The following is a 26541-nucleotide window of genomic DNA, read 5'->3' on the forward strand; positions in this document are numbered from 1 at the left end:
TATTATACTATATGTAAAGTCCAGTGAGTAAGACTCCTCAGTGTGGCCCCTCACAGCCTAGACCAGGCCACTGAAGCCCAGAGACGCAGTGCCCTGACATGCAGCAAGGCTGTGCAGGTAGAACCTGCTCGCTGCCTGCCTTGGGTAGAGGATGGTGGTCTGTGAGACGCTTTGGCCTCCAAGTCTCAGAGGCTGAGGACAGGGAGTGATGAGAGAGGAGACTAGAGTGAGCCAGTGTCTGCACATGCCCCGCCCCCCGACACACTTCCTGGCACCCTAAGGCCCCGCCTCGGCTTGGCACACCGGCCCGGATTCCTGCCCGTGTGGTTTCCCCTGGGCCCCTCCCTCACGTCCGCTGGCAGGGCGTCCCCAGCTGTCTGCATTTCTCTGTTTTGAAGACAGCCACTTCAGGGCCGGGCCTGGCTGGGATACCCCTGACTGTGGGAGCGTGCGTGCTGGTGAGGTGCGCAGGGACACACCTGTGCACACCTGCTTCTCTGAGCTCGTGCAGAGCTGTGCCCTGTGTGTCCACATATGCATGCCTGTGTGTGTGTGCAGGTATGTGGGGAAGGGGTACAGACACCTGTGTGGACGTGCATAAGTGCATGAGGGGTGCAGGGGGAACTTACGGATCCCCGGAGGTCCCAGGACCCATGGGGAGGGACCTGCACTTCTGCATGACGTGGGGAGTGGCGCATGTTTCCCATACCCGAGGGCCTTGCATGTGTGAGTGTCATGCACCTAGAGGTGGCCTCTCCCGGGCCGAGCTCATAGCCACTGAAAGAAGCCGGAGGAAACAAGAGAAGGGGCTCAGGGTGAGCTCAAGTGTGGAGAGTCCATTTGCCTGGCTCAGCTGCCTGTTTCCCACAGGTTCCCCTATTTAACCCTCACACCACTCCCAGGAGGGATAAAAGTGGGATTTGAGGCTTGGAGAGGGCCAGTCACTTGCCCAAGGTCACACAGCCTGTAAGTGGTGGAGCCAGTGTTCAAATCCATGTCTGCCTGACTCTTGAAGCTTTCAGGCCAGGCACAGAGGGCAGGGAGCTGCTGCAGGGGCCACAGCACAGAAGAGACCAGTGCACCATTCAGCTCAGGGCTGGGCTGTTCCCTTGGAGGGTGGGAGACTTCGAGCTACCCACCCAGGCCTCTTGTACCTGGCCCCCAACCTACTCTGGCTGGATATAGCATAATAAACATGCATGGAGTAGTTGCTCTGTGCCAGGTCCTGGGTAAGTGCTTTGCACTAATCTCATCTCATTTAATCCTCAACAACACTCTGGAGACCAGTGCTATTGTTAGGCTATTATTATTATACTATATGTAAATAATACTATATATAATATTTGTATCATAGTATAGAATAATAATTCTTATTATTCTCAAATTAGAGATGAGGAAACTTCAGCACCAATGTGTTAAGTAACTTCCCCAAAATCTCATAGCTGAAAATGGCAGAGCGGGGATTTGAGTCCATGCTGTCTGCCTGCAGAGTCCCAGTGCCCACCCCCTACACATGCCGCTCGGGCCGGTATCTCCTAGTGCTTGAGACCCCAGTCTCATCCCCTTTCTGCTGGGCAGTCTCCAACTCGATCCTCCATGCAGGCTCAAGGAAGTTGAGGGCTGGGTGTACCAGGCCCCCATCTCACAGATGGGGAAACTGAGTCTGGGCTGCTGTAGTGCCTGGGCCTGAAAAGTTGACTCCTGATGGCAGGTGCAGATCTAGCTTCACCCACTCCCAACTTACTGTGGGATTTGAGGCCAAGGTCCTACTCTCTCTGGGTTTCAGTTTCTGCCCTGCCCCCAGAGAGCAGGTAGGAAGGGCTGTCCCCAAGTTTGCAGACAGGGAGTCCTGGGAGCAGGCAGGGCAGGCCTGGCAGCAGGCACCAGGTGGGCAGGCAGGTGAAGGTGAGACTGGGCCAGGGCTGAAGTGGAGGCTCAGAGCCGGTTTTCCCTGGCTGTGTCTGAGTAATCCTGTGTCTATATTTATCTCCTCCTTTCTTGGGTGAGCAAACAGAGCCCGATGCCAGCCTGGCCTGCCACCCCCTAGTGCCGGCACGTTTCCCTCACCTGCTGGGTGGCCCTGGGGAGTACCACAGTCGTGGCCCTGAGCTCAGCTTGGCCCACATAGGACACACAAGGATGCTTGAACCCAGTGGCTTCCATGACAAACCTAACTGTCAGTGATGGCCTGGGAAGCTCCACAGGGGCTGCTGCACACGTGCACAGCCGTGACCATGGCCTGGGCAATGGCGGTGCACTGGGGGCCTGGGAAAAGCCCTACCCCGCTCAGGAACAAAGGACCCTCTTATCTCGGACAATGATTTTCGCTCCTCCGTTCACACTTTGGTCTAAATGGCAGTCCCCTGTCCCTCCAGGATCTGAAATTCCTAGAGGAGGAAGTCTGCAAGCTACAGAGGTCTAGAGTCAGACCACTCTGGGGTTGAATCCTGGCACCCTGACCTTGGGCAAATAACCTCTCTATGACTTGGTTTCCTTGCTTGTCAAATGGGGCCAATAGTTCCCACTCCCCAGGTATCTTTTCTTTTTTTTTTTAATTTTTAAATTAAAAAAAATTTTTTTTTTGCAGTACGCGGACCTCTCACTGTTGTGGCCTCTCCCGTTGAGGAGCACAGGCTCCGGACGCGCAGGCTCAGCGGCCATGGCTCACGGGCCCAGCCGCTCCGCGGCACGTGGGATCTTCCTGGACCAGGGCACGAACCCGTGTCCCCTGCATCGGCAGGTGGACTCTCAGCCACTGCGCCACCAGGGCAGCCCCTCCCCAGGTATCTTGTGAGCATTAAGTCAGAGGTGTTATGAGTTGACAGATGGGATGGGCTTTGGTGGGCAGGGGCTGCCTGTCTCCACCTGCTTCCACCATCCCAGGCCCAGATCCATGGCAGGGACAGTGGACCCACAATAGGCCCACAAGGGGACCTATGCATACCTGACTCTCACAACGTGCACTCAGTAAAGCACACCCCAGTTCCAAGAGGTGCATGCAGCCTTAGACCCAGGATGGATAAGATGAGTTGAAGCTTGGACCCTGAGAAGACCCCAGAAGGAACCAGATGCTCACTTTGCTGAGACCCTTCCCAGAGGTGAATGGGGAAGGACAAGTGGCCATTCAGGCCAAGGGGTGATGGGAACAGAAGGTCATCTTATTGAGGGATGGCTCAGCCTGGACCGGACCTGGGCTCCACCACCCCTGAAGCCAGCTGGGATCACCATGGCTGGCTGAGTCTTTGCCCTGACTCTGGCCTCTGCCCGGGCAGTGCTACCTTCCTGACCTTGGGGAAACCCTGGGCGTGGTGCACGTGCGCCGCAGCCCTGCCTGCTCCCAGGTTGGATTAGGCAGAGTCCGAGGACGTGCCGGCTTGGCAGGCTCACGGGCGGGGCGGGTGCCGGCGCTGGGGCTGCCCTGTGCCGGCTGGGGACTGGGCTACAGCGAAGCCTTGTATGGCTCTGGCAGAGAGAGCAGGTGGCCGTGACGAGCCCCATGCGGTGTAGCCCCCTTCTGCTCCCTCCTCAGTCATCCCCTGTCCTCGCCTGACTCTTGCTGCTTCCTGTTTCTCTCTGCTCACGCCCAGCTCAGACTGGCCTGCCCTCTGAGCCCACCCTGCCGGCAACGGTCTGTCCCTGGGAGCCTCTAGCAGCGAGTGTGACCTCCGGGTCCTGAGCCCAGAGAGCGTCCAGGCCTAGGGTGAGGGCCCAAGGGGGAGCAGCAAGGCCTGGCTGAGGCCTCGGCGGCAACAGGCAGCAGCCCAAGCCTTCCTGAGGCTCTGGGTCAGGTGTAACCCGGGTTGGTGGCCCTGCCACTTGTCAGGGTATGATCTTGGGCTCTCTTCTTCTGTGAAGTGGGGATATGGGGCCCAACCTGCCTCGCTGCGAAAGGGAAACTGCTTCGTGAACTCCAGAGCGGCCGTGGGAGGCCTGGTGTGAGCGACTGGTGGGCCTTGGGCCCCGCAGCTTGCTGGGGAGTCTGGTTCTTCAGAGAATTTACATCCACTTTCCACGCTCTCAAGCACCGGATCCCCAGCCCCGGGGTCCGCTAGCGCATCCCTGTGCCTGCAGCCTCAGACCCGGGGATCCACGTGGCTACCAGACGGCACTGCTGAGCCGTCGGGCAGCTGCCGGGAAGGAGCTCTGGCCAGGGCCCGCCTGGTCCCACTGGTGCCTGGGCAGAAGGAGGTGAAGACCCAGGGCTCCCCTTGGGGCCAGAGCGCAGGCTGGAGAGCAGAGGGAGGAACTTGGGGTCCTCGGAGGCGCTGCGTTGGAGCCGGACTGGAGTCAGTCCTCACGCTGCCTCTGGCTAGCCCTGCACCTTTGGCTGGTGGGGGCCTTTTGGAACTTCTGTAGACATGGGGACAGTAACTCTCACCTCCCTGGGCTGTTGTGAGGACTGGAAATAGGGCTTGTAAATGCTGAAGGCAGGGCCTGGCGGACACTGTGCCCTTCTTCTGGGCCTGCTTGGGATTCCACTTTCCCACTGGTCTCGACTGAGACCTGGGTTCTCCCCGAGGACTTGCTCCCAGGCAGCTGCTCCTTGCCTTCCACATCCCATGATTGCAGCGCCAGGTACCATCTTCGCTCCCAGGCCTCCTTCCACGCCATTAGTTTTTTCACTCCCTGTAAAAACCCAGCACCTTTGAGGCCAGTGCCATCAGGCCCTGCCCCTCCCCTGTCCCATTGCTGACATCTGCTCAGCGCTTAGGCACTTCTGACACTATGTCCTAGCCTCGTGCGATTGTCATTAGTGCTGTATCCATATATCCCTCGTCTCTTCCGCTAGGCACAGCCGTGTGACTTGCTTTGGCTGATGAAATGTGAAAGGAGGAATGTTTGTTCCCAGGTAGAGCATTTAGTTGTCAATGCAATGTTTCACAGCTGTCTCCTTTTTTCTGCCTCTGAGGTCATGGGAGCACGGGATAAAGCCTCCGTCAGCCTATAGGTCTCTGAGTGATGAGGAAGAGTACAGTTCTGCGGCCGACCCACCTCAGACACACAGCAGAAGGGAAAACCTCAGCTTTCATTGTTTTCAGCTCCTGAGCTTCTGGGTTGCTTGTTTCTGCAGCGTGACAGCCCCCATGCTGACTGATGTAGCCTGGCTCACAGCTCAGGTCTCCAGCCCAGCGCTGCAATCGCCAGAGAGGACTGCACAGGGCACTTGCACGACCCACTTGGCATCCTGGACACTCGCTTCCCAGCTTCTTCATCTCCAGTCGTGTCCTCTTTCCTTCCAGCTCAGCATCCACACCTGTGGTCCACATCACCTTCATCCACAATTGTCCTGCCTCTGGAAAAATGAGCTAAGACAATTCCCAGTCTTTTCTTCTCTGTTCTCATCCAAATCCCCAGTCACTTGACCACTGGACTAGCTCTGTGGAAGCCACCCCTGTTTGCTTCCTTCCGAGCCCGTGACTTCAGGGGTCCATAACGTCACCTCTTCACTGGCCAATTCTCTTACCTCCCGTACCCCACTCCTTCTGTCCCGTGGCCGGGCAACCCCCCAGCCCCCAGAATGAATCTACCTGGCCACCTTCTCCACGCTCACAGCGTGGCCTCTGGACACCGCTGGACAAACCACACGTTGAGCAGGAGTGGCACCACACCGGCTTTCTCCCACTCCCCTCAAAGGCCATTCACACCTTCTCAAGTCTCCAATCTTCCCCCACCTGCAGCTGCCTCCTCCCCTCTCAGCAGGTGACCTTACTCCATTGCACAGAGAAAATGTCCTCAACTTCTGTCACGGACGTCACTTGCGCCTCTTCCCTTGGGTCAGACTGGGAGAGGTGTCTGCATCTCCTCCTAATCAAGCAGGCTGGGGTCTCACCATCTCCTTCCCACACTCAACGTCTTTCTTTCCTGGACTCCGTACACCCCTCCCGCTGCTGCCCCAGCTGTCCCCTGCCCTCCACTGCAGGCTCCTGGGAGGGTGTCTGGATCTGCTGTCCCCACTGCCCCCTTCTCCTCACTCCCCAGCCACCACCCCGGGCCTCCACCATTCATTCAACACTCGGCAGTGTCTACCAAGGGCCTCCCGTGGGCCAGGCGCTGGGCTAGGCCAACTTTTCCCTGAGTCAGCAACGATCTCCCTGCTGCTGAAACAAGCAGGCCCTCTTAGGTTCTTAGTGCATTTTACCCTGAGGACCTCTCTTGATTGTCCATCTACCTCTTCCTCTGCTCCTTCTCCTGGACTCCCCCCACCCCCGCTGCCACGACCCCCACCCCCCCACCCCCACCATCCCCCTCACCCCCGCCCCCACCCCATCCCCCCCCATCTCCCCACCCCCCCGACCCCCGGACCCTCAAGAGTTTTCCAGGAAAGGTCTCCAGATGTCTGACTCACTCTGGACTAGAGCTTTGCTCTCTCCCACAACAGCAATTATGGCCACTGCCATTGAGTAATTCATGATGTCATTATTTGCTTAAGGATGGCCTCTCCTGTTAGAATGTAAGCTCTTTGAGGGCAGGACTGTCTGTTTTGCTCACTGTTCTATCCGATGATTAGTCCCGCACTGGCGCTCAGCAAGTCATTGTTGAATACAAAAGGTGGGGACCTATACCTGTCTTTTTCATCTCTGTGACCCCAGCACCCTGTGCAAGGTCCGCTCAGAGGATATTTGTCGAAGGCTTACTATGTTCAAGGTTCTGTTAGCCGTGCTGTATACACTGTCTCAGTTAACGCTCACAACAACCCTCCACTTTACAGATTAGGAAACAGAAGCCCAGAGAGGTTGTGTAACTCGCCCAATATCACACAGGCAGTAAATAGCTGTGTCATGATCAGTTTCCAGGTCTTACCTTGTAGTGAGCTGAACGGTGACCCCTCAAAATTAAGTGTGACTGATATAGCCTGGCTCACAGTTATATCTTCACCCCTGGAACCTGTGAGTGTGAACTTATTTAGATCAAGATGCGATCATACTGAATTAGGGTGGGCCCCAAATCCAATGACGAGTATCCTTAGAAGAGACACACAGAGAAGGCAGCAATACGAAGGCAGAGGCAGAGATGAGAGTGATGTGGCTACAAACCAAAGGCCAAAGATCGCCTGCTGCCACCGGAAGCGAGGAGGGAGGCGTAAAAAGGATTCTCCTCCAGAGCCTCCAGAAGGAACCACCACCTTGACGTCAGACTTCTGACCTCCAGAAATGCGAGAGAATAACTTTCTCCTGTTTTAAGCCACTTAGTTTGTTAATTTGTTACGGCAGCCCTAGGAAATGAATATAGACCCCAAACCACATGGCAATGGACCTGTGCCTCCTGCCAAGCCAGGAAGGGAGGGGCCCCTTGAATCCCAGGCTGTGTGACTGTGGCCTGCTCACTTGCCTGCTCTGGGCCCGATTCTCTGTAGCAAAAGAAGCACTTGGGACTCCAGGTGTCCCTCCATTCTACAACCCTAAGAAAAACCATGAGCCGGGCAAGCAGGCCTCTGTTGGGATTTTCAAATTTATTCCAACGTGCTGTTTTTTTTAAAAAATACCCTCAGGCTGAACACTCAGCCGGAGCTGTAATAAAGGCAATTATTATACTTGTAAAAACTTCTCATTCACAGTACAGATGTAATTTACAACAAAGGTCACACACATCAATACTGAGCAGTTTTTTCCTTTTGTACATCAGACTCTGTGCTTTAGACCCGCAGGATTTTTTGTTGAGATTTTTTTTTTTTTTTTTGCACTGATATATACCATACCGACATTGCAAGATGCAAGTGGAGAAACTGGAGTTTAAATAAAATTACAGGCAAAACTACCCTATCCCAGTGTGGTTGCTGTACATATCTACAGTACGATTTTTGGAATGTATTGCCATTTAAGAACATAGAAACTCTCTACAGACAATTTCACATACAGAATACGTACACCTTTTAGAAAAAAAAAGGCAAATTTTTATCTTACAGAGAGCGTGTATCTTACATTTGCCTATACGTTTCTTTTTTCGGTTTCTTTTTTCTTCCTTTTTCAACACTAGGTTTAGTAAAGTGATCGTAAGTGCCGAAGAAGCGGTTTTCCAATGGCAAGCGGACGGGATTCTCAATGCAGAAGCAGACCTGGTGGGACAGGTCTTTAGGAACCTTCTCCCCTTGGTCACTGCTGTGGATCTGTCTCCATGGATGGCTGCCCAGGGAGGACTTTTGCTTTAAAGATTTGCCTGGAGGAAGGACTAGAGAGCAATTCAGCTCTGTTATCTTGCTTGTTCCTATTCAAAAGGGCCGGGTGAGGATGGAGCATGAGTTAGAGGGGTCCAGAAACTAATTCTTTCAGACTTTTTCGAGGAGGGACTGCTGGGTCTGGAAGTTGGAGTTGATGGAGGAGGGAGAGTGGGAAGTTCACTGCTGTCAGCCTCCTGGAGGGTCGTAGTGGTCGGGGCTTTGGCGGGGGGAGGGAGATTAGGCTCGTAAAAAGGCGCCTTGGAGAGGAGCAAGGTTAGTACCCAAAATGGCCCTGAGCTTGCTGAGGGTGAAGGGCATCCTGGAGGGTAGCCCTGGGGGGCAGGTGGCTTGGAATCCCCAAGACAAGGCTGGCTCTGAAACCTCGGCAAGTTGGCCCACACCCCCCAACCCTGCCGACACCCGAGGACCACAGCAGGCCTGTATCAAGGAATGGCCATCCGGCACATTTCAGCAGAGCACATGACGGGTGTCCGTGCCAACAGATCAGCACTGCTTTCTCTACCGTGTCCCTTAACAGGGACAACAGGGTCACAGGCAAGCTGTAAATGTGCAAGTGGTTGGGAGCAGGGCAGTGGGTCCCGGGGTAGGGGGTGGGGGAGAGTGCGGAGTGAGAGTCTTCCCTACATTATGAGGGTGGGCGTGTGGGCTGGGAGCTCCGTGCTTGGGGGAGCCGGAAGAGAGGCTGGCAGAGGGGCTTAGAGCCATGCTCAGTGACACACGGCCAGGGCTGGTGGCATCAATTCCATTTCTCTGGGCACCTGTGTAGGGCAGTAGCCCTTTGGCCAGATTGCTCGCACAGTGTGTCTCTGTCATTGAGAAATGGCTCTCCAGTGACTCCCGGCCCCCATCCCCTCTGCCTGTGCCTGTGAGCCCCAGTGGCGGTGAGGACTCTCCCCTGCTGGCCACACAGGCCTCCAGAAAGGAAACCTTGGCAGCTGGGCTGTCTGAATACAGGGGGGAGTGACGCCCAGGAGAGCTGGGGCGCAGGGCTTGGGGGAGGGGCCCAGCCACCCCCAAGGTCACGGGCTAGTCTAGCAGAGCCCAGTCTGCTGCTCTGTAGGTCTGGGGCTGGAAGATCTGGCCCAGGAATATTTCAAGCCTGGGCTGAAGCAATGCCCTTTATCCAGCTCCCAGGCCTCAGTGCTTGAAGTCTCCAGTCCTTGGGCAGCCCCCTGGGGTGGGGCCGGAAGGTAATGATGAGGAAAGCCCTGGCCTCTGGCCTAGGCTGTGACTGGGGCTCAGGCTCCTTCCCACCTGCTGCCAGACCTGACCAGTGCCAGTACAGCAAAGGCTGGGCTCGTTGGCCTTCTTCCAGGGGGGCCGGGAGCCCCAGACTCTGGGTCAGACAGCCAGGAAGTGCTGGCTAACCCCACCCCCTGTACCCTGGAGCCCAGCAGACCCCCAGGTAGGCCCTTCCCTACTGTCCCCTTTTTGTCTTAGCCAAAGGGAAATGAACTAGGTGGTCTGGCTGGAGGCTGACCTGTGGCTGGTTTGTCCTGGCAGCAGAGGCCAAGCAGGGAAAGGTCCTGAATGGGCAGAGGAGGGAATTATGCCGGAGGGCGGGGAGCTCACAGAAGTGCCCCAGCCCTATGCACCTTATGGTGTCCCGTCTAAACAACAGCTCAGGAGCCCCTTATGGCCACACGATTCATGCAGCCTGCCTGAGGAATGGGGACTGGCCAAGGAGGTCTCTGCTCTGCAGCGTTAGCACCTAGCCTGGCTGGGCCATGACCGTGGTCCCCATGCTTTCTCCCCCTGGTAGAAACTACAGAAAATGATTTCAGAATATTGTGGAAAACCCCACCCATTCCAGGGCTGGGTAAACATGCTAGAGTTCAAGTTCCATATTTCAACTCCGGATTTTAATTTCTAGTCTTTTTTTTTTTTTTTTTTTTTTAAACAAAGCAGGCTTTTGCACCAGGAAACACAGGGCAGCTTCGTAAAGGAGGAGATGGGGATGAGGAAAGAGGCACTAGCTCTTACTGATTGCTTTGGAGAAGAATTCAAATGACCTTGGACAATAGGAGGCTAGGGGAAATATCAAACACCAGGTTTATATATATATATATATATTTAATTTTATTTTTTAAAAGAGATTTAAACCAACCAATAGGAGGCCTGGGCAGTTCCCACCAGTCATGGTTTTGGGTACTTCCTGGGGGTAGTGGAGACCTGACGGTGTGTGGGACGGGGACAGGGGGACCAGTCGTGCTGCAAAGTGGTCCAGAAATGAGTCCTTGCAAACTTCCAGTGCTGAGCACAGGAAAAGCCCAGCCATGGAGGAAATAGGGCCCTTTGTACCCCAGGGACCAAATGTAAAATGAAGCCCAAGCCTGGCCTCAGGAATGGCGAGGCAACGCACCTTGGATCTTGACCCCCAGGGGTTGGGCCCTGTCACTTCAGCCTTGTGGGTAGTTTCTAGAACAAGGATGGCAGCCAGTGGCTGGGACCCTGAGAGCAAGGCCGAGGTCAGGTGCTCAGGAACCAGTGGAGATGGTCAGGAACTCCTTTCCCAGCTCAGACAGAGGGGGAGGGTGCAGTGAGGGGCAGAGGTGCTGGGCCAGGGGGCAGGGGGATTTGTTTACTGGTCAAGTGCCAGGATGGGATCGTGACGCAGGCCACCTGGACGTCTGGGAGTCCTGGGGAAGCAACCAGCTCCTACCTTCTACCCGTTCCAAATATTTTGTGTCGAAGTCCTAGGAAAAAGAAAGTCGGAGTTTTCTGGGCCTGCCCGTGGAGTCTCCCTGCCCGTCCCTCTGCCTCGGGCTGCTGGCCCTTCTGCTGGGAGCCGGAGGAGGCCACTAGCTGGGGTGGGATAAAGCAGCAATAAATAGGAACCATAAACAACTGTACATAGGAGAGCTTGCTTTTACATTTAATTATATATATCTTTAAAGTTTCTTTTTCTCTCTCTCTCTGCTTCAGTGCATTCCCCTTTCTCTTAGCAACTGACCGCCTCTTGCCAGCCTTGGGGGTAGCTGCTGACCACGGTGGCCCAAGGTGAAGCCCCACCTAAATGTTCACAGCCTCAAATACCTCGTGGGGTTTTTCATGTTTGTGTGTGTGTGTGTGTGTGTGTGTGTGTGTGTTGTTTGTATCTTTTCAAGCAACAAAAGGTCACAGAAAAAGGCACAGGTAACTGCATACATGGTGGGAAGATAAGACAGACGGGGGCTGAGCAGAAGCTTCTTGGACAGAACAACAGATGGGACAGGGAGCCCGTGACAGCAAGATGATTCGAGGAAGTCGGCTGGAAACGTCTGTGGCCAAACACCGGAAGCCAGTTGCTGAAGCGGTCGGGGAGAGGCTAAGTGCTCCGGGGCCCCCGGTCCTCGGGCTGCTGTGGGGGCGCCCCGGGCCCCCCACTTCCCGAGGGCTCGGGGGAGCCCTGACTGGTCCTGGGTTCCCCGGAGAGGTTCCTCCTCCGGGCTGGGAAGCGAGCGGAGGCCTCGGCCAGGCAGCCCACGGAACTGCTGCGGTCCAGCGGCGGGGTGGCGGAGGCCGAGGGGTTGGCCGGCGCACGCGGTGACTCCAGGCGGGGGCTCCGGGACCCTGCCCGGCGGCCCTGGGGTGGCCGGGGCGAGGCCTCGGGTGGGGTGCGGGGACTGTGCGTGGGCACGGGCTCTGCGGGCACCTCGGCTGCGCGGGGCTCCCAGTCGGGAGGTCTGCCCAGGCCCCTGCTCGTCCTGCCCCTCTCCTTGGGGTAGTCCCTGGCCTCCAGCTCCGAGGAGAGTGTGAATTTGGAGACCTTAGCCACGGGGGACACGGAGGCCGATGAGCTCTCGGTGGGACTCCGGCGGGCTCTCTCCTGGGCCTCCCGGGCCCCCGTCAGGTCGCTGCCACCCCCTGAGAAGCCGCTGACCCAGGCCGTGCTGGGCCCGGGGAGCAGGGTGGGGTGGGCCCCCGGCCGGGCCTGTACCATCTGGATCCCGCCGATGGGAATCAGGGGGCACGGGGCGCGGGTCAAGTGCTGCGAGTGCAGAGGCAGGTGGCTGAAGACGTTCTCCTCTGTCCGGGCCGGGGTGTGGCCGTGGAAGTCATGGGGGGTGGAGAAGGGTCGGGAGAAGAGAGGATGAGCAGGGCCAGGTGAACAGGAGGGACTTGGCGACTCGGCCTTCTGCTGGGGTCAGAAAATAAGACAGAGTAAGGCGAGGATTATGTGCTGGGCACGTGGAGACCCCAAGGCCTAGAGTGAGGGGGGGACTCGCTGAGATCACAGAGCAAGTCCTGGCTGAGCTGGCCCAGAACCGAGTCCCGACCCCTGCCTACGGTGTTGCCCTGTGTGGGCACCCTCTCTGGAACGGTGACCATGGGTACACTCAGGACATGGTCCCCCGCCTCCAACCAGCTTGTCTGTCTTCCGAGGACGGGGCTGCCTGGTTGGCCCCTATGCACCTGGCCCTCTGTCTCGGTTCTGTGGCTTCTCTTGTTCCTCAAATGATACTGACCCAACTTAACCCTAGAACATGAGTTCCCACTCCAGTCTCTTGGCCTTCTCCCACCTCCAGGAATTTGCACACGACCGCAAAATTAAAAATCAAGTTCAGATTCCTAGCTCGTGTTCCCCCTGGAGCTTGAATCTCTGCTGGTGGTGAGCAGCGGTGCTGGGTTATGACAATCTGGTGACAGAAGAGGTGTTGGGAGGGGAAAGGTGAGTTGACGATGATAATGATATCAGTGCTGGCGATCACGACAGCGGTGGTGATGGTGATACTGTGACAGCCGTGATCAAGCTGATGGGGTGGCTGGAGTGTAATGATGGCAGATGGCAGTGGTGATGTGACAGTGACAGTGCTGACGGTATGACAGGGAGGGTGTTGGCTGCAGTGACTCTGAGGGTGCTGGTGGCAGTCATGCTGGAGATGTGATGATTTTGGTTGAGCTCTGCCATCTGCTCAGAGAATACGTGGGGATGGCGATGGGGGTGTGGGGGGAGGAAATGGCACAAGTATTTACACTCACATCCAAGGCCACACAGCTTATAAGTGGCAGAACCTGGCTTTAATCCTGGGTAGTCCAGCTCCAGAGTCCGTGCTCTGCTGCTTCGGACACTAAACTAACTGGTTTCAGGCCCCAGCACAGTGCCTGGCACAGGAGGTGCCCAGTACACGTCTTCTTGGTAACCGCTGAGCTGGCAGGGGTGTACCTCCAGGTCTGAGGCCTCAGGGAGGTGTGAGCTTACAGCCCCCCACCTGCCGGCGAGAAGCGGCCCAGCCACCCCGGGGATGGGAACTCACCCACGTGGAGGTGCAGGTCTCCGCTGGGCTTCTGGCGAGCAGCTTGTGAGGTAGAGGCGCGGGTGGGTAGAGAGCCCTTGGGGCCAGCCCTGAGCCTGGGCCGCGCTCGCCCGCCGAGGGGCTGCCCGGCCCCGCCAAGGCCCACTTCCCTGGCAGCGCTGACCGTGGCGGTGACTCGGCCTGGCCTGGAGACCATCTCCTCGTGGGCGAGTGTCTGTGCGGGCCTGGGTCTGTGGCGCCCTCGCATTCAGGGGGCAGTTCCCTACCCAGGGGGTGGGGGGTGAGAGGAGACAGCTCGAGTCTTGGAGACCCACGGGGGAGAGGGCCCGTCTGGGGGCCAGGTGGGCTCGGGGCCGAGGCCGGTGGCTCTCGGGCAGGTGAATGTCGCCGGGGAGACGAGTCGCTTTTGGTTAGTGAGTGTTTTGGGGCGAGTGGTGGGCGGCTGCCTGCTTCTTTGCTCGGGGACCATGGCCTCCTTGGGGACACGGCCTTGGAGCTCAGGGCCGAGCCTGTGTCCTTCTCCATGGGGCCCGGTGGGGCCGGTCCCAGCCGGGGGAGGCACAGGATGCTTTGGCTGGACATGAAGCAGCTGCCGGCTGCCAAGCGCTCGGCTTCTGAGACTGAGCTGCTCCTGGTGGCCTGGCTGCCAGAGGTGGCATCTGGGGGCTGGGGGCCCTGAACAGGTGAGGAGTCTGCCGGCAGCGTGGCGGGCGGGCCGGGCGGGGGTGCCTCCGAGGACGGTCCTGATGGCTCGTCCTGGCTCTCCTCCTCGTCTTCATCCTCATCTTCGTCCAGGTCCGAGTCTGAGTCCGAGTCGTCCAGGTCTGAAAACTGGTGCTCCGCCACGGCCTCTGTTCCCTCTCGCCCTTCCGAGTCCTGGAACGGGTCATCGCTTGTTCCTGAGGGGCAGACACAGGAGACCCGAGGTCAGAGCCAGCCCCAGGCTGCTCTGCTCTAAGCCCCAGAGTCCCAGTCTGCAAACTGGGCCTGACAGCCACAGCAGTGGCACAAGATCATTGAGAGGATGGGAACGCTTTGTAAATAACCACAGCAAAAATTACCTTGTATCTACCATGTGCCAGGTTCAGTTCTAGGGCCTGCATGTGTTAATTCACTTAGTCCTCAAATAATCCCGCTGGGTCGGCACTATTCTTATCTTCGCGTTATAGACAGGGAACCAAGGTGAGAGAGTTGAAGTCACTTGTCCAGGTAAGGTAAGTAGTAGGGCTGGGATTGAACCATAGCAAACAAGATGGGTCTTTTCTTTGTTTTTTTTTTTCATTAGTATTTCAGTGCTGCCTCCACCATGAGCAAGTTAAGTGACCCTGTTGTGCCTCAGTGTGTCCCCCTCTATCAAATGAACTTGACAGTCTCACCTCACAGGGTTTGCTAGGCAGAGGAAACACACTCCTGACACACAGCAAGGACTCAAATAATTATAGTCACTCTTAATACATCCATGAAGAAATCTATTACTCTGGGACACAGCAGCCTTGCTGGCCAGTCCAGCAGCGCTGGGCATGGTCAGTTTACATACACGTCTGCCACTGTGGCTAGGCTGCTGCTGGCTGATACAATGGTATCTGGTAGGTGGTAGGCCCTGGCCTCTCCAGGGGTTTGGCTAAGCTGGCCTCAGGCTGGCTGCAGAGCAGGGCCTCATCCCAGCCACTCATGTCCAGAGAAGGTACTGTCTTTGCAGAACCCCTGGTGCTCCCAGCTGGGGGGTAATGGAGCTCTGAAATACCAGCCTCCTGGTCTGGCTTTTGGTGGGGCAGCCCAACCAGCTGGGTCACCACTAACAGGACACAGGCCTAGTTTGGGGATCTATGAAATCGGCAGCAATCAGGACTCCATGGGGAGCTCCGCTAACATCTAGCCCACCTGGCAGGCTCCTGAGGGTTTGGGTCCTGCTGGCCCAACACTCAGCTCATGTCAGTACCCACTCAACTACTGACCAGGAGAGCTGGACACACAAGCTGACTCAGGCCACTGGTGCAACCAGGCTTCTGCACCCCACCATGCAGAGCTGCCCTGGGGGTAGAAAGCCCAGCACTTGTGCTTCCCAACGGCTCAACACACAGCAGTAAGATGCATGCAGTGGATGACAGTCGGCATTCAAGAGGATGTAGGTCAAAAACTATGGGGTGGAGCTGGAGCTGGCAGGTGAAGGGAGGGCCATGGGGCCAAGGGCATGGCCTCCTGGCAGCCAGGAGCAGAACAGTGAGAGTGGGGAAGGGACTGGGGATTGGTAAAGGAATAGGGCTGGCGAGGGGATGCAAAACATCTCTAAGTTTTGCCCCACGCATTTACTTTTCCGCCTAAGACTTTGGGGGGGGGGCGGAGCTCACCTCGCCTCACCTCTCATTTACATGCGGAGAAATCCAGGCCCAGAGCAGGCAAGTGCTTCCCCAACACCACCCAGAGAGTCCAGGACTAAGGTTTACAACCCTTGCAGGAAATGGTCTGGGTTTGAACCTTAGTTCCACCCCTTCCTTGCTGTATAATGTTGAATAACTTAGTTTTTCTGTCTGTATTCAGTTTCCTTGTCTGTAAAATGTGAGTAAGATTAATAAACACCACCTCATGAAGCTGCTGGGAGGACCGTGAGGGTCGGGCACCCAGTAAGTACCCAACAAACCTTAGCTATTCTCATCCCAAGTACCTCACAACCTCAGCAGACAGGCAGCAATGAGAGCATCTCATCTTGCGGTTGAAGGTCAGAGGGGTGGTGCTACTAGTCAGAGTCCTGATATTCACCAGGAAGGATCCTAATGTCCCTTTTTACAGATGAGGAAGTTGATGGGCAGAGAGGGCCGGTGGCCTGCCCCAGGCACCCAGCAGGAGTGATGGAAGCCAAGGGTCCCTTGCCCAGCACAGGGTTCGCAAAGCCCCCCACATCTGGACTCGCTCAGGGCTCTATGGGATGCCCCAGCCGGACGGCCCGTTCCCAACGCCCCTCGCTGTCAAGTCTCCACAAAGCTTCGCCTTTCTGTGGCCTGGGACCGGAGGAACGAAGCGCGCTGGGGCGCCGAGGGGGTTCGGCCACACGGTGGCGCTGGTGCTCAACCTCCTCAACCTCAGGGGCGGGGCTGCGGCGCCCGCCCGGCCACCCGCAGGCAATCTTTCCTAAGCTGTGCTCCCAACCGTCACTTCGCGACTAACAGACAAGCTCCTCCCCGAGCCTTCCTCATCGCAGGAAGTGGCAACTCCATCCTTCCAGTTTCTTAGGCCATAAACCTCAGAGTCATCCTTGGCTATTTTGTTCCCTTATGCTTCCCCGCCCCCCGCCCCACTACGTCAGCAAACCCCTTCGGCTCTACTTGCGGAATGTATCCAGAATCCGACCACGTCTCCCCACCTCCCTCGGCCCACCCAAGTCCAACACGTGCTCAGCCTGGATCCCTGCCTCCAGCCGCGCCCCCTACCGGCCATCCTCTGCATACGGAGTCAGGGAACGGCAGAGGGCGTTGCTCCACCAGGCGGCCAAGTCCATCCCTTGGCCTTCACAGCCACGGCTCTCTCAGACTTCATCTCCCCCTGACTCTGGCCCTCAGGGGCTCTGCTCCGGCTGTTCCCTTTGCAGGGAGAGCCCTTCTCCAGGCCCCACTTGGCTTCCTGACACCTCACCTCATGTTCTCTGTTCACACCACCGAACAGAGAGGCCACTCCCCACGCTTCCCAGCCCCTCAAGGATGTATTGCTTCATACTCATCACCCTTGCCCTATTCCACATTTGTTCATTGCCCAGCTCCCCTCTAGAACGCAGGCTTCCCGACGGCAGGAACTATGTTTTATTCATTGCAGAATCTCTAGCACCCAGAACAGGTCTTAGAACGGGTCTGGTGCTCAGTATTTCTGGAATGAATGCATTGATTTCATCCTCAAATAAGGTCATCCTTTTTGGCCTCATTGGGAAAATGAAGCTGGGAGAGGGGCAGGGACAGCTCAGGGTCCCTCAGTGGACCCCCGGTGCAGTGCTAGTCGGAACGCCCACCTCCCACCCAGGTGCAGCTGGCCCATCCAGCCTGCAGGCACTGCAGCCAGCGTTTCTGTCTGACCTTGGGCAACTGCCTTTACCTGTCTGAGCTTTACTAAATGTCTTCAAGTGAAAACGGGGCAACACAAGTTTCTACCACAGTTACGAGGACTCAGTGAGACATCTGTAAATGGCCTGATGTGCTTTTTTGATAAGAATGGTAACCCCACATCCTCATTTTCGGGGGTACAGCCCCAAGTTCACTATGTTCTGTTCAATAAAGGTGATTTGTTTCACCTAAAAGGAAATGCGACCTAACTCTTTTGTAAGATTGTAGATACATTCCCAAATCAGAAAAACAAAAACAAACGAGACATAGACGCACACACCTCTCCTTGTCACACTGTAATTCTTGATTCCGATTTTAGGGAATCTGGTCAAAGGTTTGCCCAGTGCAGGAGGAGTACCTCTGGCCGCTCGTCTACCTGCCAAAAAAGCCCCTCTGGCCTCCTCCCTGGATGCTGAGGCTGGGCAGGGCACAGCCACACACACTGTCTTGTCTTCTCAGAAACTGGCTCTAATGTGGCTCTAATCTTGCTAACGGGGGACTGAGGTCAGGGTGCGGTGCTGGGATAGGGGATGGGATTGGGAGGTGACATGGGACTGTCAGGTCTGTCTGAAAACCTCTAGCTCTAAAAGGCCCGGGCGTCAGGCTCATGCCCAGAGTGTGTAAGTGTGAGTGTGGGTGTGTACCTCACAGCGTCATCGTGAGAATTTGCCAAGATAATCATGGCACGTGTCTAGAGCATGCCTGACACAGAGTGGGTGCTCAATCAATGTTGACTGTAATTACTCATGTGCTAATGTATTCACCATACATTCACTGAGCGCCCACGGGGTGCCGGGAGCTCCACCTGCCTGGCAGACCTTAATGCACCACAGCTACGGCTCCCAGCACGCGCTGTAAGTCTAGGGGGTGGGGGCGGTCATCCTGTGAATTTAACCTCTGTCGCCCTGCAGTTGGGAAAACTAGAGGAGAGGGCACAGAAGAGGGAGAGGAGGCAGAGCAGAGGAGAGGAGGACAGAAAGCAAGGGGAGGGCAAGGGGGACAGGAGGAGAAGGGGGAGGCGGGAGTTGGCAATTCATTTACCTTCTTCGGCTTCCAGCTCCTCCAGCACCCCCGTCTCTTGGCACTTTTTGCTGTGGGCCTTCGACTTCATATGCTTAGTCAGATTCCCTGGAAAGGAATGAGAACAGACTCAGGTTCGGCTGGAGGGCAGGGGCCCAGGGCGGCGCCTGGCTGGCAGGTGCTGGGACGTCGCTCCGCCCAGGTGCTCAGGTGGGATGCGCAGCCACAGACCCCGTGCAGGATGGCACTGAGGAGCTGGGGGAGGGTGTGTGAGGGGTGTGAGGGGACAAAGGGTAGAATGAAGAAGTGAGATGCTGATTAAAAAGACAAACAAAAAAGAAATTAAAAGACAAGTCACGTGCAATAAGTTTTTCCTGCCTTTAACTCTGGGCCCAGGAGCTGGTGACACTCATCAAACAGGATTCCCGGCCATTTCAAATACCGGGATGACATCAGGGCTCCCATTAACCCAGCATGGGGGATGGGTACTGAGGATGCCCTCCTGGCTGAGGACACTGTTAGGGCAGCCCACAGGGAAGAATCTTAGGGTTTGGGAAGAGGAACCAGGACAAAGTTACTGTTAGAAATGGAGAGAGGGCAGAAGACGTAGAGAAATCTGCTAGATGCGGACCTGGGGGCCACAAGGCTGGGGCCCAAGTCCTGACTTCCTTAGAGAGTCATGTCCCCTTCCTGGACCTCCAAGGTCACTGCCGTGCAGACACGGCCGGGGGTGGTGGTGCGTGCAGGGAAGGCCGAACTAAGGCTCTGCCCCTCCCCAAGCCTACGAAGCCCTGGGGGTGTGGCTGACTCTGTCCGCAGCGGGTTGAAGAGCAGAGGTGGCCGCTCTGTGGAATGAGGGGAAAGATAGCGACACCAATCCTCCCCCACGTGCGCACAGCACTTCCCAGGCCACAAAGCCCTGTGGGCAGGTATGCTCTATGAAGGCGCAGCAGAGGGCCCCCAGCCGGCCCCAGAAGGACGCAGGCCAGATGCCTCAGGATGCTCCTTTGGGCTCAGCTATCACCTCCAAGCTGGGATGTGCTCACTGTTGCTCTGTAGGTTGCTGAATTTCCATATGGTAGTTCATACAAGAAATTGTCAATTCTTTGAGCCAGGTGCTCTGTCTCACTAATCTTATCAGTTAGCAAGTTTGAGCAGATAGATGGAAGAGGGAAGAATGGACTCCAAGAACAGACACAGAGAGAGAGAGATGGAGGGATGGATGGAGGGATGGATGGATGGATGGATGGATGGATAAGTGGATAAGAGGAAATATGGAGTGATGAACAGGATGAGCGGGAAGGAGTTGGACAGATGGATGGGACACTGGATGAGTAGATAAGCAGATGGATAGACAGATGGAGGATAAAAATAAATGGAAGGATAGATGGAAAATGGATCAATAAACATATGAGAGGATGGAGAATGGGAAAGGAGGAGACATGGGTGAGTGGGAGAATAGCTGGCTGGATGCAGCACACACAAATGCATGGGAGGACAAACAGACAGGAGGATAAAAGAATGGGCAGGTGAATGGAAGGATGGATTGGTGGGAGGGCGAATGGGAGAGGTGGAGGAACAGATGAGAAAATAAATGGGAAGATAAATGGATAGGAAGACAAACTATTCGGATGAGAGGATGGGAGAAATGGATAAACAGGAGGATAGATGGGTGGATAGATGGGTGAATAGGGAGAGAGGGCCCATGGATGAACCGAAGGGTGCTTCTTAATCATTCTGAGAATTTTAAGGAACCTTAGGGTTTTGCTGAGAGGGTAAAGGGAATCTTAAGCTGAATTGCCTGAGGTGTGCAGGCCTAGGGTGGCAAGGTTGGAGAGAAGCTGTTTCTTTCCTCTTTCCTTCCCTTAGTCCTAGTCTGTGACTCCATCCTTCCCAAGTCAGATTTTCTTCCTTTAACTAGACAGAAACCTGGATCTTCTACTCCTGGCCAGATGGAGAGCAGAGCCATAACTTCGAGTCATTCCAGGGCCGGAGGGTCCCCAACATCCCCTGTCCCGCACTGTGGGCCTCTGCTCTCACTGCTGTGAGCAGGCTAAGCCTGAGCAGGACGTCAAGGGGGTGGTCAAGGCATCTGGGGTCTTCCACGGGCCAGAGAAACTGAATATCCTCTGAGGTTCTGAGACCAGCCTGCCATCCCCTGACTATCCCGGACCCCAGGAGACTATGCACACTGCTCATTCTGGCTATGACATTATTGTTGTACCTGTTCGGCCTGGAACGTTCGGGTCTCTACTCAACCAAGTGAGATGATGAGCACACAATGGGTGCGTAATAACCGTGAGCGGGAAATGCTCTTCTCATCCCAGAAGCAAAGTATTGGAAGGAACCTCACAGACCACGTAATCCACGCCCACCAGGCCCAGGGTCTTCCTGCTTCTGTTCTAACTCCCGGCCCTGGCGCTGATGATGCCATTAGACGACATGATCGGGTGACGAGATGCTGTGGGAGGGCTCCCATTCACCAACACGGTGAACCAACCAGTCAAAGCCACACTGCTAGCTAGTGCAGAGTCCCACGTGGGACCAGGTCTCAGGACTCCAGAGACCTTGCGCGCTCCACACTGGCAGAGCAGAACCAGCATGTGTAGGAGGCTGATGGCCTTGGGTTTGAGTCTGGGCTCTTCCACCTGCTAGCTGTGTGCTCCTGGGCAAGTCTCTTAACCTTCTGAGCCCCAGTTTCTGCAACTGTAAAGTAATACCTACCTCTCGGGGACGCTAGGAGGAGCTGATGAGGAAACATGGAGAGTGACAGCAGAGTGTGCCTCGCAGGCAGCAGATGCCCACCACGTGGAACCTCCTTCCTTCCCACACTGTGTGCGCCCCCCCCCCACCAAGTAATCGCTCTTTACTGAGCGCTCGGGGGACTCTGCCACAGTCACGGGGGTGAGGAGGAGAGAGATGCTGAGATGATGCTCATGTTGTTGCTGGCTTTACCAGTCAGGCTGGGCTTAGGAACCACCAGGAGAAGGCACCGGGCAGGCCCTGGACGCCAGCTTCTCCTCTGCCCCTGCCCTTGGAGGCTGCAGGGAGGAGGTGGGAGTCTGGATGGCTGCCCAGATAGGCCACGGGGTTACAGGACCGGATGCGCAGCCCCGAGTGTTATCCGGCGCCCTCTTTGGTTTCCCTTCCGTGGGCCTACCTCCCCCTCTGTGAATTGAGGGAGGTGCACCAAACGACCTCAGGTGCCTTTCTTTGGCCTGGACACCATTTCCTTGTCAAGGGTCAAAGCCTGGGCTTGCCAAGCAGAGTTCACAGCTTCTTACCGTCGTCCCAGCTCCCCACCAAAACCCCGACAATCCTGGAATGAAGGAGGAAAGGCAAGTGGATGGAAAATGATGGGTGTCTGGAACAGAGGCGGACCCTCCACTGAGGGCATCAGCCGGTGACCCTGCCCCATTCAGCTTTGGGCTTTGACCAACCACCCTCCCTCGGTCCCTGAGGCCTGCCCCAAGCTGCCAGCTCTGTCCCGAGGCGATCGGTGCAACGGCCTGTACCCAGCACAGCCACTCTGCTGGCCTCTGGGAACCTTCTGAGAAGATGACATGGGACCCCAGACCCCCGCAGGGACATCCCAGTGGGCCTTTCCTGGCCGCACCCACCGAGACAACCCCTTGCTAGCGCCCAGGGGCCGGAGCTGCTGCCACGATGTCTAACACAGAGACGGAGACACAGACAGGCAGACGGAGACAGACAGGAAGGGCTCCCGGGCTGGGTGCAGCCAGGTGGTGGTGACGGAGGGCCCTGAGGACCACCTGACCCAGCCTCATCTCTCATGCAGCCTGGCTGGGCCCGAGCCCAAGGGTGAGGGGAGGGAGGAGATGGAAGCAGCTGTATGGAGGCAGGAGCCCTGAGAGGAGGGGACCTTTGGCATCTGGGCTGGTGGCTGAAGGGTCCATGACTCCAGGGAGAAACAGGAGTGTCAGTATCCTGCGGCTTCCCTCGCTCCCTGCCTTGTTCAGAGAGAGCCAAGAGGGAGCTGGTTCTGCATCCACCTGCCACCACCCTTACTGGCCCCCCTCTAAGTCCCAGAGGTTGACGTTCCAGGATTTCGGATGCGCTCACTGCTCAGGCTCTGGAAGGTGTCATCTTCCAGAAGCCTCTAGGAGCATTTGCAGAGGGCTCAGCCCTCCCCCCATCACAGGGTGAGAGCAAACCCTCTTGGGCGGGGCCTTCAGGGCTCCACCCCAGGCTCCACCCCCAGGGCACTCAGAGGGCCTGCAGACCCCCCCCTCAGGTTAGGAGCTCTGGACCCTCCAGGGCTGTGTGCTGGCTCAGAGGGACCGGGGGGGCGGGACGGCAGATAGCTCGGCATGTGGCTTCCAATGCAGGAATCTCCTGGAAAAGGGGTGTTCCTGCCAGGGACCCAGGCCTCTCAGACCTGACAGAAAAAGACCAGGCCTTTCCTCTCAACAAAGCCAGAGGGAATTGAAGAGGGATTGCTCTGGGAGACTGCTCTGGCTGGGAACTCAGCCCCGTGGGGCTTTCCAGTCTCACGTGGCAGGATGACGGTTCTCCACGGTGGCAGGCAGCTCTTCATGGCCCTGGCGTGAGGCACTCTCAGGGCCAGGCTCTCCATGCTGAGAACAGAATGGTGTGGTCCCCTGGGCACGCCCTGGGAATAGGGCCAGCAGCTGTGATCCACTCTGGACGCCACCTGGTTGGCCACCTGATTTTGCCACTCCTTCCAGACAAGGGGGCAACTGCTCACAGAGAGGACGGTGGCGGGGGTGATGCCCAGGAGGCAGGGGTCCTGGCTTATAGTTACAGCTCCGGCTTTAACAGTCGTTTCTGTTTTGAGGGACACATTTTCTGCGCCGTCAAGTGGGGCTTGGACAAAAAGGTTTTTGGTGTTCAGAGTCAAAGGCCGTTATTTGAACTGTTGAGGGATTATTCCCATCTCTCTCCATCATAAAGTCCCAACTGGCCGCCTAAGGCCAGAGAAAGCGGGGTTGTAGGGGGCGTGTGTGGGACAGAGCCCACGACCAGGACTGAGGCATGCTAGGTGAGCTGTCCTGGACACAGCAGGGCTCCAGGCCTACCAGTTCTCTCTGAATGCCCTTTGGAATGCTGCTGACGAGACACCAAGAAAGAAGAGGGTCAGGGCGAGGAAGGAGGATGCTCACCTCTATGCAAACCAAAACCTTGGTGGGAAAGTTTGAGCTCCAGTTGAGAATGATGGTGAGAGGACAATGGAGGGCAGCCTAACGGGGTCAGGAGACCAGAGATGGGCACCCGGTCAGAGAGGGGGCCACGAGCGAGGGGATGAGATAAACTGCCCCCTGACCTAGCACCAAGAGAACGGAAGGGACCAGCAAGAGGAGGGGGAAGTAAGGAAGGCTCAAAGACCCGGAGGGGCCCTCCTCAGAGCCACTGCCCACTGCTCTTTCTGGGAGCAGCTTTGCCAACAAAAGGAAGGTCAACAGGCGTCAAAGCTCTCCAGTTCCAGCTACTGAAAAACCACGTGGCTCTGGTGGGGGCTGGTGTGGAGGCCCCCAACTTGCCCAAAGGAGAAGGCAGGACCCTCGTGCCCAACCCTGAGCCAGGAAACTGCGAAGCACGAGAGGCTGAAGCCACCAGGGGCTCGAGAGCCCCAGGCTTCCCTCTGAGGCACCTCAGTCTGCTCAGCTACTAGGAAGGAAGAAGCGGGTTGCGATGCCTTTCCTGCCTGCCCTGCGGGAGCAGCCGATGGAAGGAGCAGAGACGAGCTCGGTCCGCGTCTCGTGGACACAGCCTCACTGGTCCACACCCGGGTCCTGGGTGGCTGCAGTGGCCCTGGCCACCTCCATCACCCATCACAGAGCTCTGGTTGCGTACCCTCACCGGCCAGTCTTCCTTCCTTTCACAGAGCCTGAGCTGATCCTGCTGTGCAGTGTCGGGGGCAGGAATGACAGGGCTGCCGTTCGGGGGGTCGGGGAGAGCCCGGCCCTGTGTCAAGAGGTGCAGAGAAGCTGGACGGGGCAGGAACGTGGTCTGAGTGGTGAGGCGGGGTGGAGGCAGGGGCAAAGTGTGGCATGAGAGGTGACCATGCGAGTGTGTTAAGTGGCTCGGGGTGGAAAGGATTTCCAAACTCAAGAGCGGCAGTGACCAGTGTGGATGCTGGAGCTCATCGGGTCGGTGGATAACGGGCTAAGGAGACATGCAGAAGGAAGGGGTGATGAGATCAAATACAAAACCAGGAACTGTGTGCGAGAGTGCCACCGCCTGGCCGTGGTGGGAATCGCACGGGTGGAGGGTGGAGGGGCCGGCGTGGGATCCAAAAGCACGGGCAGGGCAGCCGAGGGGTGCCACTGCCCAGTCTGGAGGCGGCTGCTCTGTCACTGGGGAGCCCAGGAATCGGGGGTGCCCAGGCCCCAGGCAGAGAGGTCCGGACCCCGGGCTCTGTGCTGGGGCTCCCAGAGGGGAGCTCCCTGCAGCGGGCAGGGCCAGTGCCCCGCTGACCGTCTCTTACCTTTGGTTTTAAAAGCAAAGTGACAGTGCTTGCACACATAGGGCCGGACGTCAGTGTGGGTGCGGATGTGTTTCTTCAGCATGCTGGGCTTCTTGCAGCGAATTCCACACTCCTCACAAACATATTTCCCTCGGCCGCGGCCTCGCACATATACATACTCTTCGTTTGATTTGTACCTATGAGCAACAGGCGTCATGGTAAAGGAACAAAAAAGTAGGAGAAGAGGCAGGTTCCCACCTCAGAAGATGCGCGCGCTTCCTGGCTGCATCCAGCCCTTAGGGGCATCGGGAGAGGCAGACGCGGAGCAAAGAGAACCACGGGTGGGGGGATCCGCCACGGAGCCCTGCACCTGCCCTGCCCTCACACAGGGAGGCTGCCCCCTTCTCTCCCTCGGAGGCGGCAGACTCTGGTGCTCCCTGCCAGGAGGGAAGCCGCAGGGGCACAGAGGGCCTCTGGTCCAGACCCGGCCCCAGGGCCGGCTTCTGCTCCCAAAGAGCAGCCGCTCTGGGCCACCGTGTAACAGAGTAAAACAGATAACGACCACAGCTCTGGTAGCCGCCATCGACGGAGTGCTCACTCTGTGCTGGGCACGTTGCCCGAATTCAATCACAGTCTCCATGAAGAGCCCTTAAGAGCCTGAGGCTCCCACAGCCAGAAACGGACAGAACTTGAGCTGAACCTGCCCGCCCCAAAGCCTGTGCGTACCCCACGAGGGGCGACACGCGCTGGAACAGTCTGCTAGGAGGCCACCCAGACACGTGTGTGAGGGGAGGGACGAGGGCTTCATCATTTCCCAGTCCTCAGACTGGAAACCAGGAGCCCTGCACTCTCTCCCCCGTCTCATCTCCAGCCGAGCCAGAGCTCTCAGGACCCAGATTCCAGCCACCTGGCCTCTCACATGGCCTCCAGGGATCACTTGGGGTCATAGCGGGAAGTGTCAATAGCTTTCAGGAGCCTCCTGGGGCGGCTGGCCCACCTGCTGGGCCTCAGCGCCACTGCGCTCGTGGCCCAGAATCAGAATGTTCTTATTTACACTCAGAAGGAACCCACGAGTCTCACAGGCTCACTTGATACCCTACTTGTCGAAATGCCACGCTGGCCTAATGCTGTGGATGTGTGAGTGTCTCGATGGGGACATGGAAGGCTGCGACGGGGTCCAGGGAGGGGATCCTGGCATATCCAGGAGAAGAGCTTTCTGACTCACGAGGCCTGGGGATCTGACGGCGCGGGTGCCTTGGGGGAGGTGTGGTCTCTTGGCCTGCAGGAGGCCTGCCTGTGCCCACACTCACCCCGCACATCAGGCCCTGGCCAGGAGTTGGCACCCAAACTCGGGGGTGGGGTGGTGCAGAGAGGCAGGAAGGGGTTTGGGGGGAGGTGAGGACGTGACAGCGGCTGGGACTCAGTCCTGCTCCACTGGGGCCATCAGCTTACAGCTGAGAGGATGCCACAAGGATGGGCTTGCAGGAGGGAACTCTGAGGGAGGGAGCTGGCAGGCAGCGGCACAGCTATCACCAACACACATACACACACACTCACACACACACCACCTCCCCA

The 26541-nt window shown here is 57.1% G+C and overlaps 1 protein-coding gene across 3 annotated transcripts in view; it reads right to left on the reverse strand.

The window, feature by feature from the left end:
• Nucleotides 1-7430: 7430 nt before the first annotated feature.
• HIVEP3 (HIVEP zinc finger 3) overlaps nucleotides 7431-26541 on the reverse strand; it is a 501781-nt gene continuing 482670 nt past the window's right edge. For 2 of the 3 annotated variants that reach the window (XM_067725722.1, XM_067725723.1), the window contains 4 exons: nucleotides 24988-25163; nucleotides 18540-18626; nucleotides 13414-14312; nucleotides 7431-12296 (listed from right to left, as the gene is read on the reverse strand). In XM_067725722.1, coding sequence (XP_067581823.1) covers nucleotides 11484-12296; nucleotides 13414-14312; nucleotides 18540-18626; nucleotides 24988-25163 — 1975 coding nt within the window. In that variant the 3' untranslated portion in view covers nucleotides 7431-11483. The remainder of the gene's footprint in view (nucleotides 12297-13413; nucleotides 14313-18539; nucleotides 18627-24987; nucleotides 25164-26541) is intronic. The other variant, XM_067725724.1, reaches the window with a different exon arrangement.

This window comes from Pseudorca crassidens, chromosome 2 (assembly GCF_039906515.1).
Source record: "Pseudorca crassidens isolate mPseCra1 chromosome 2, mPseCra1.hap1, whole genome shotgun sequence".
Classification (NCBI taxonomy): Eukaryota; Metazoa; Chordata; class Mammalia; order Artiodactyla; family Delphinidae; genus Pseudorca; species Pseudorca crassidens.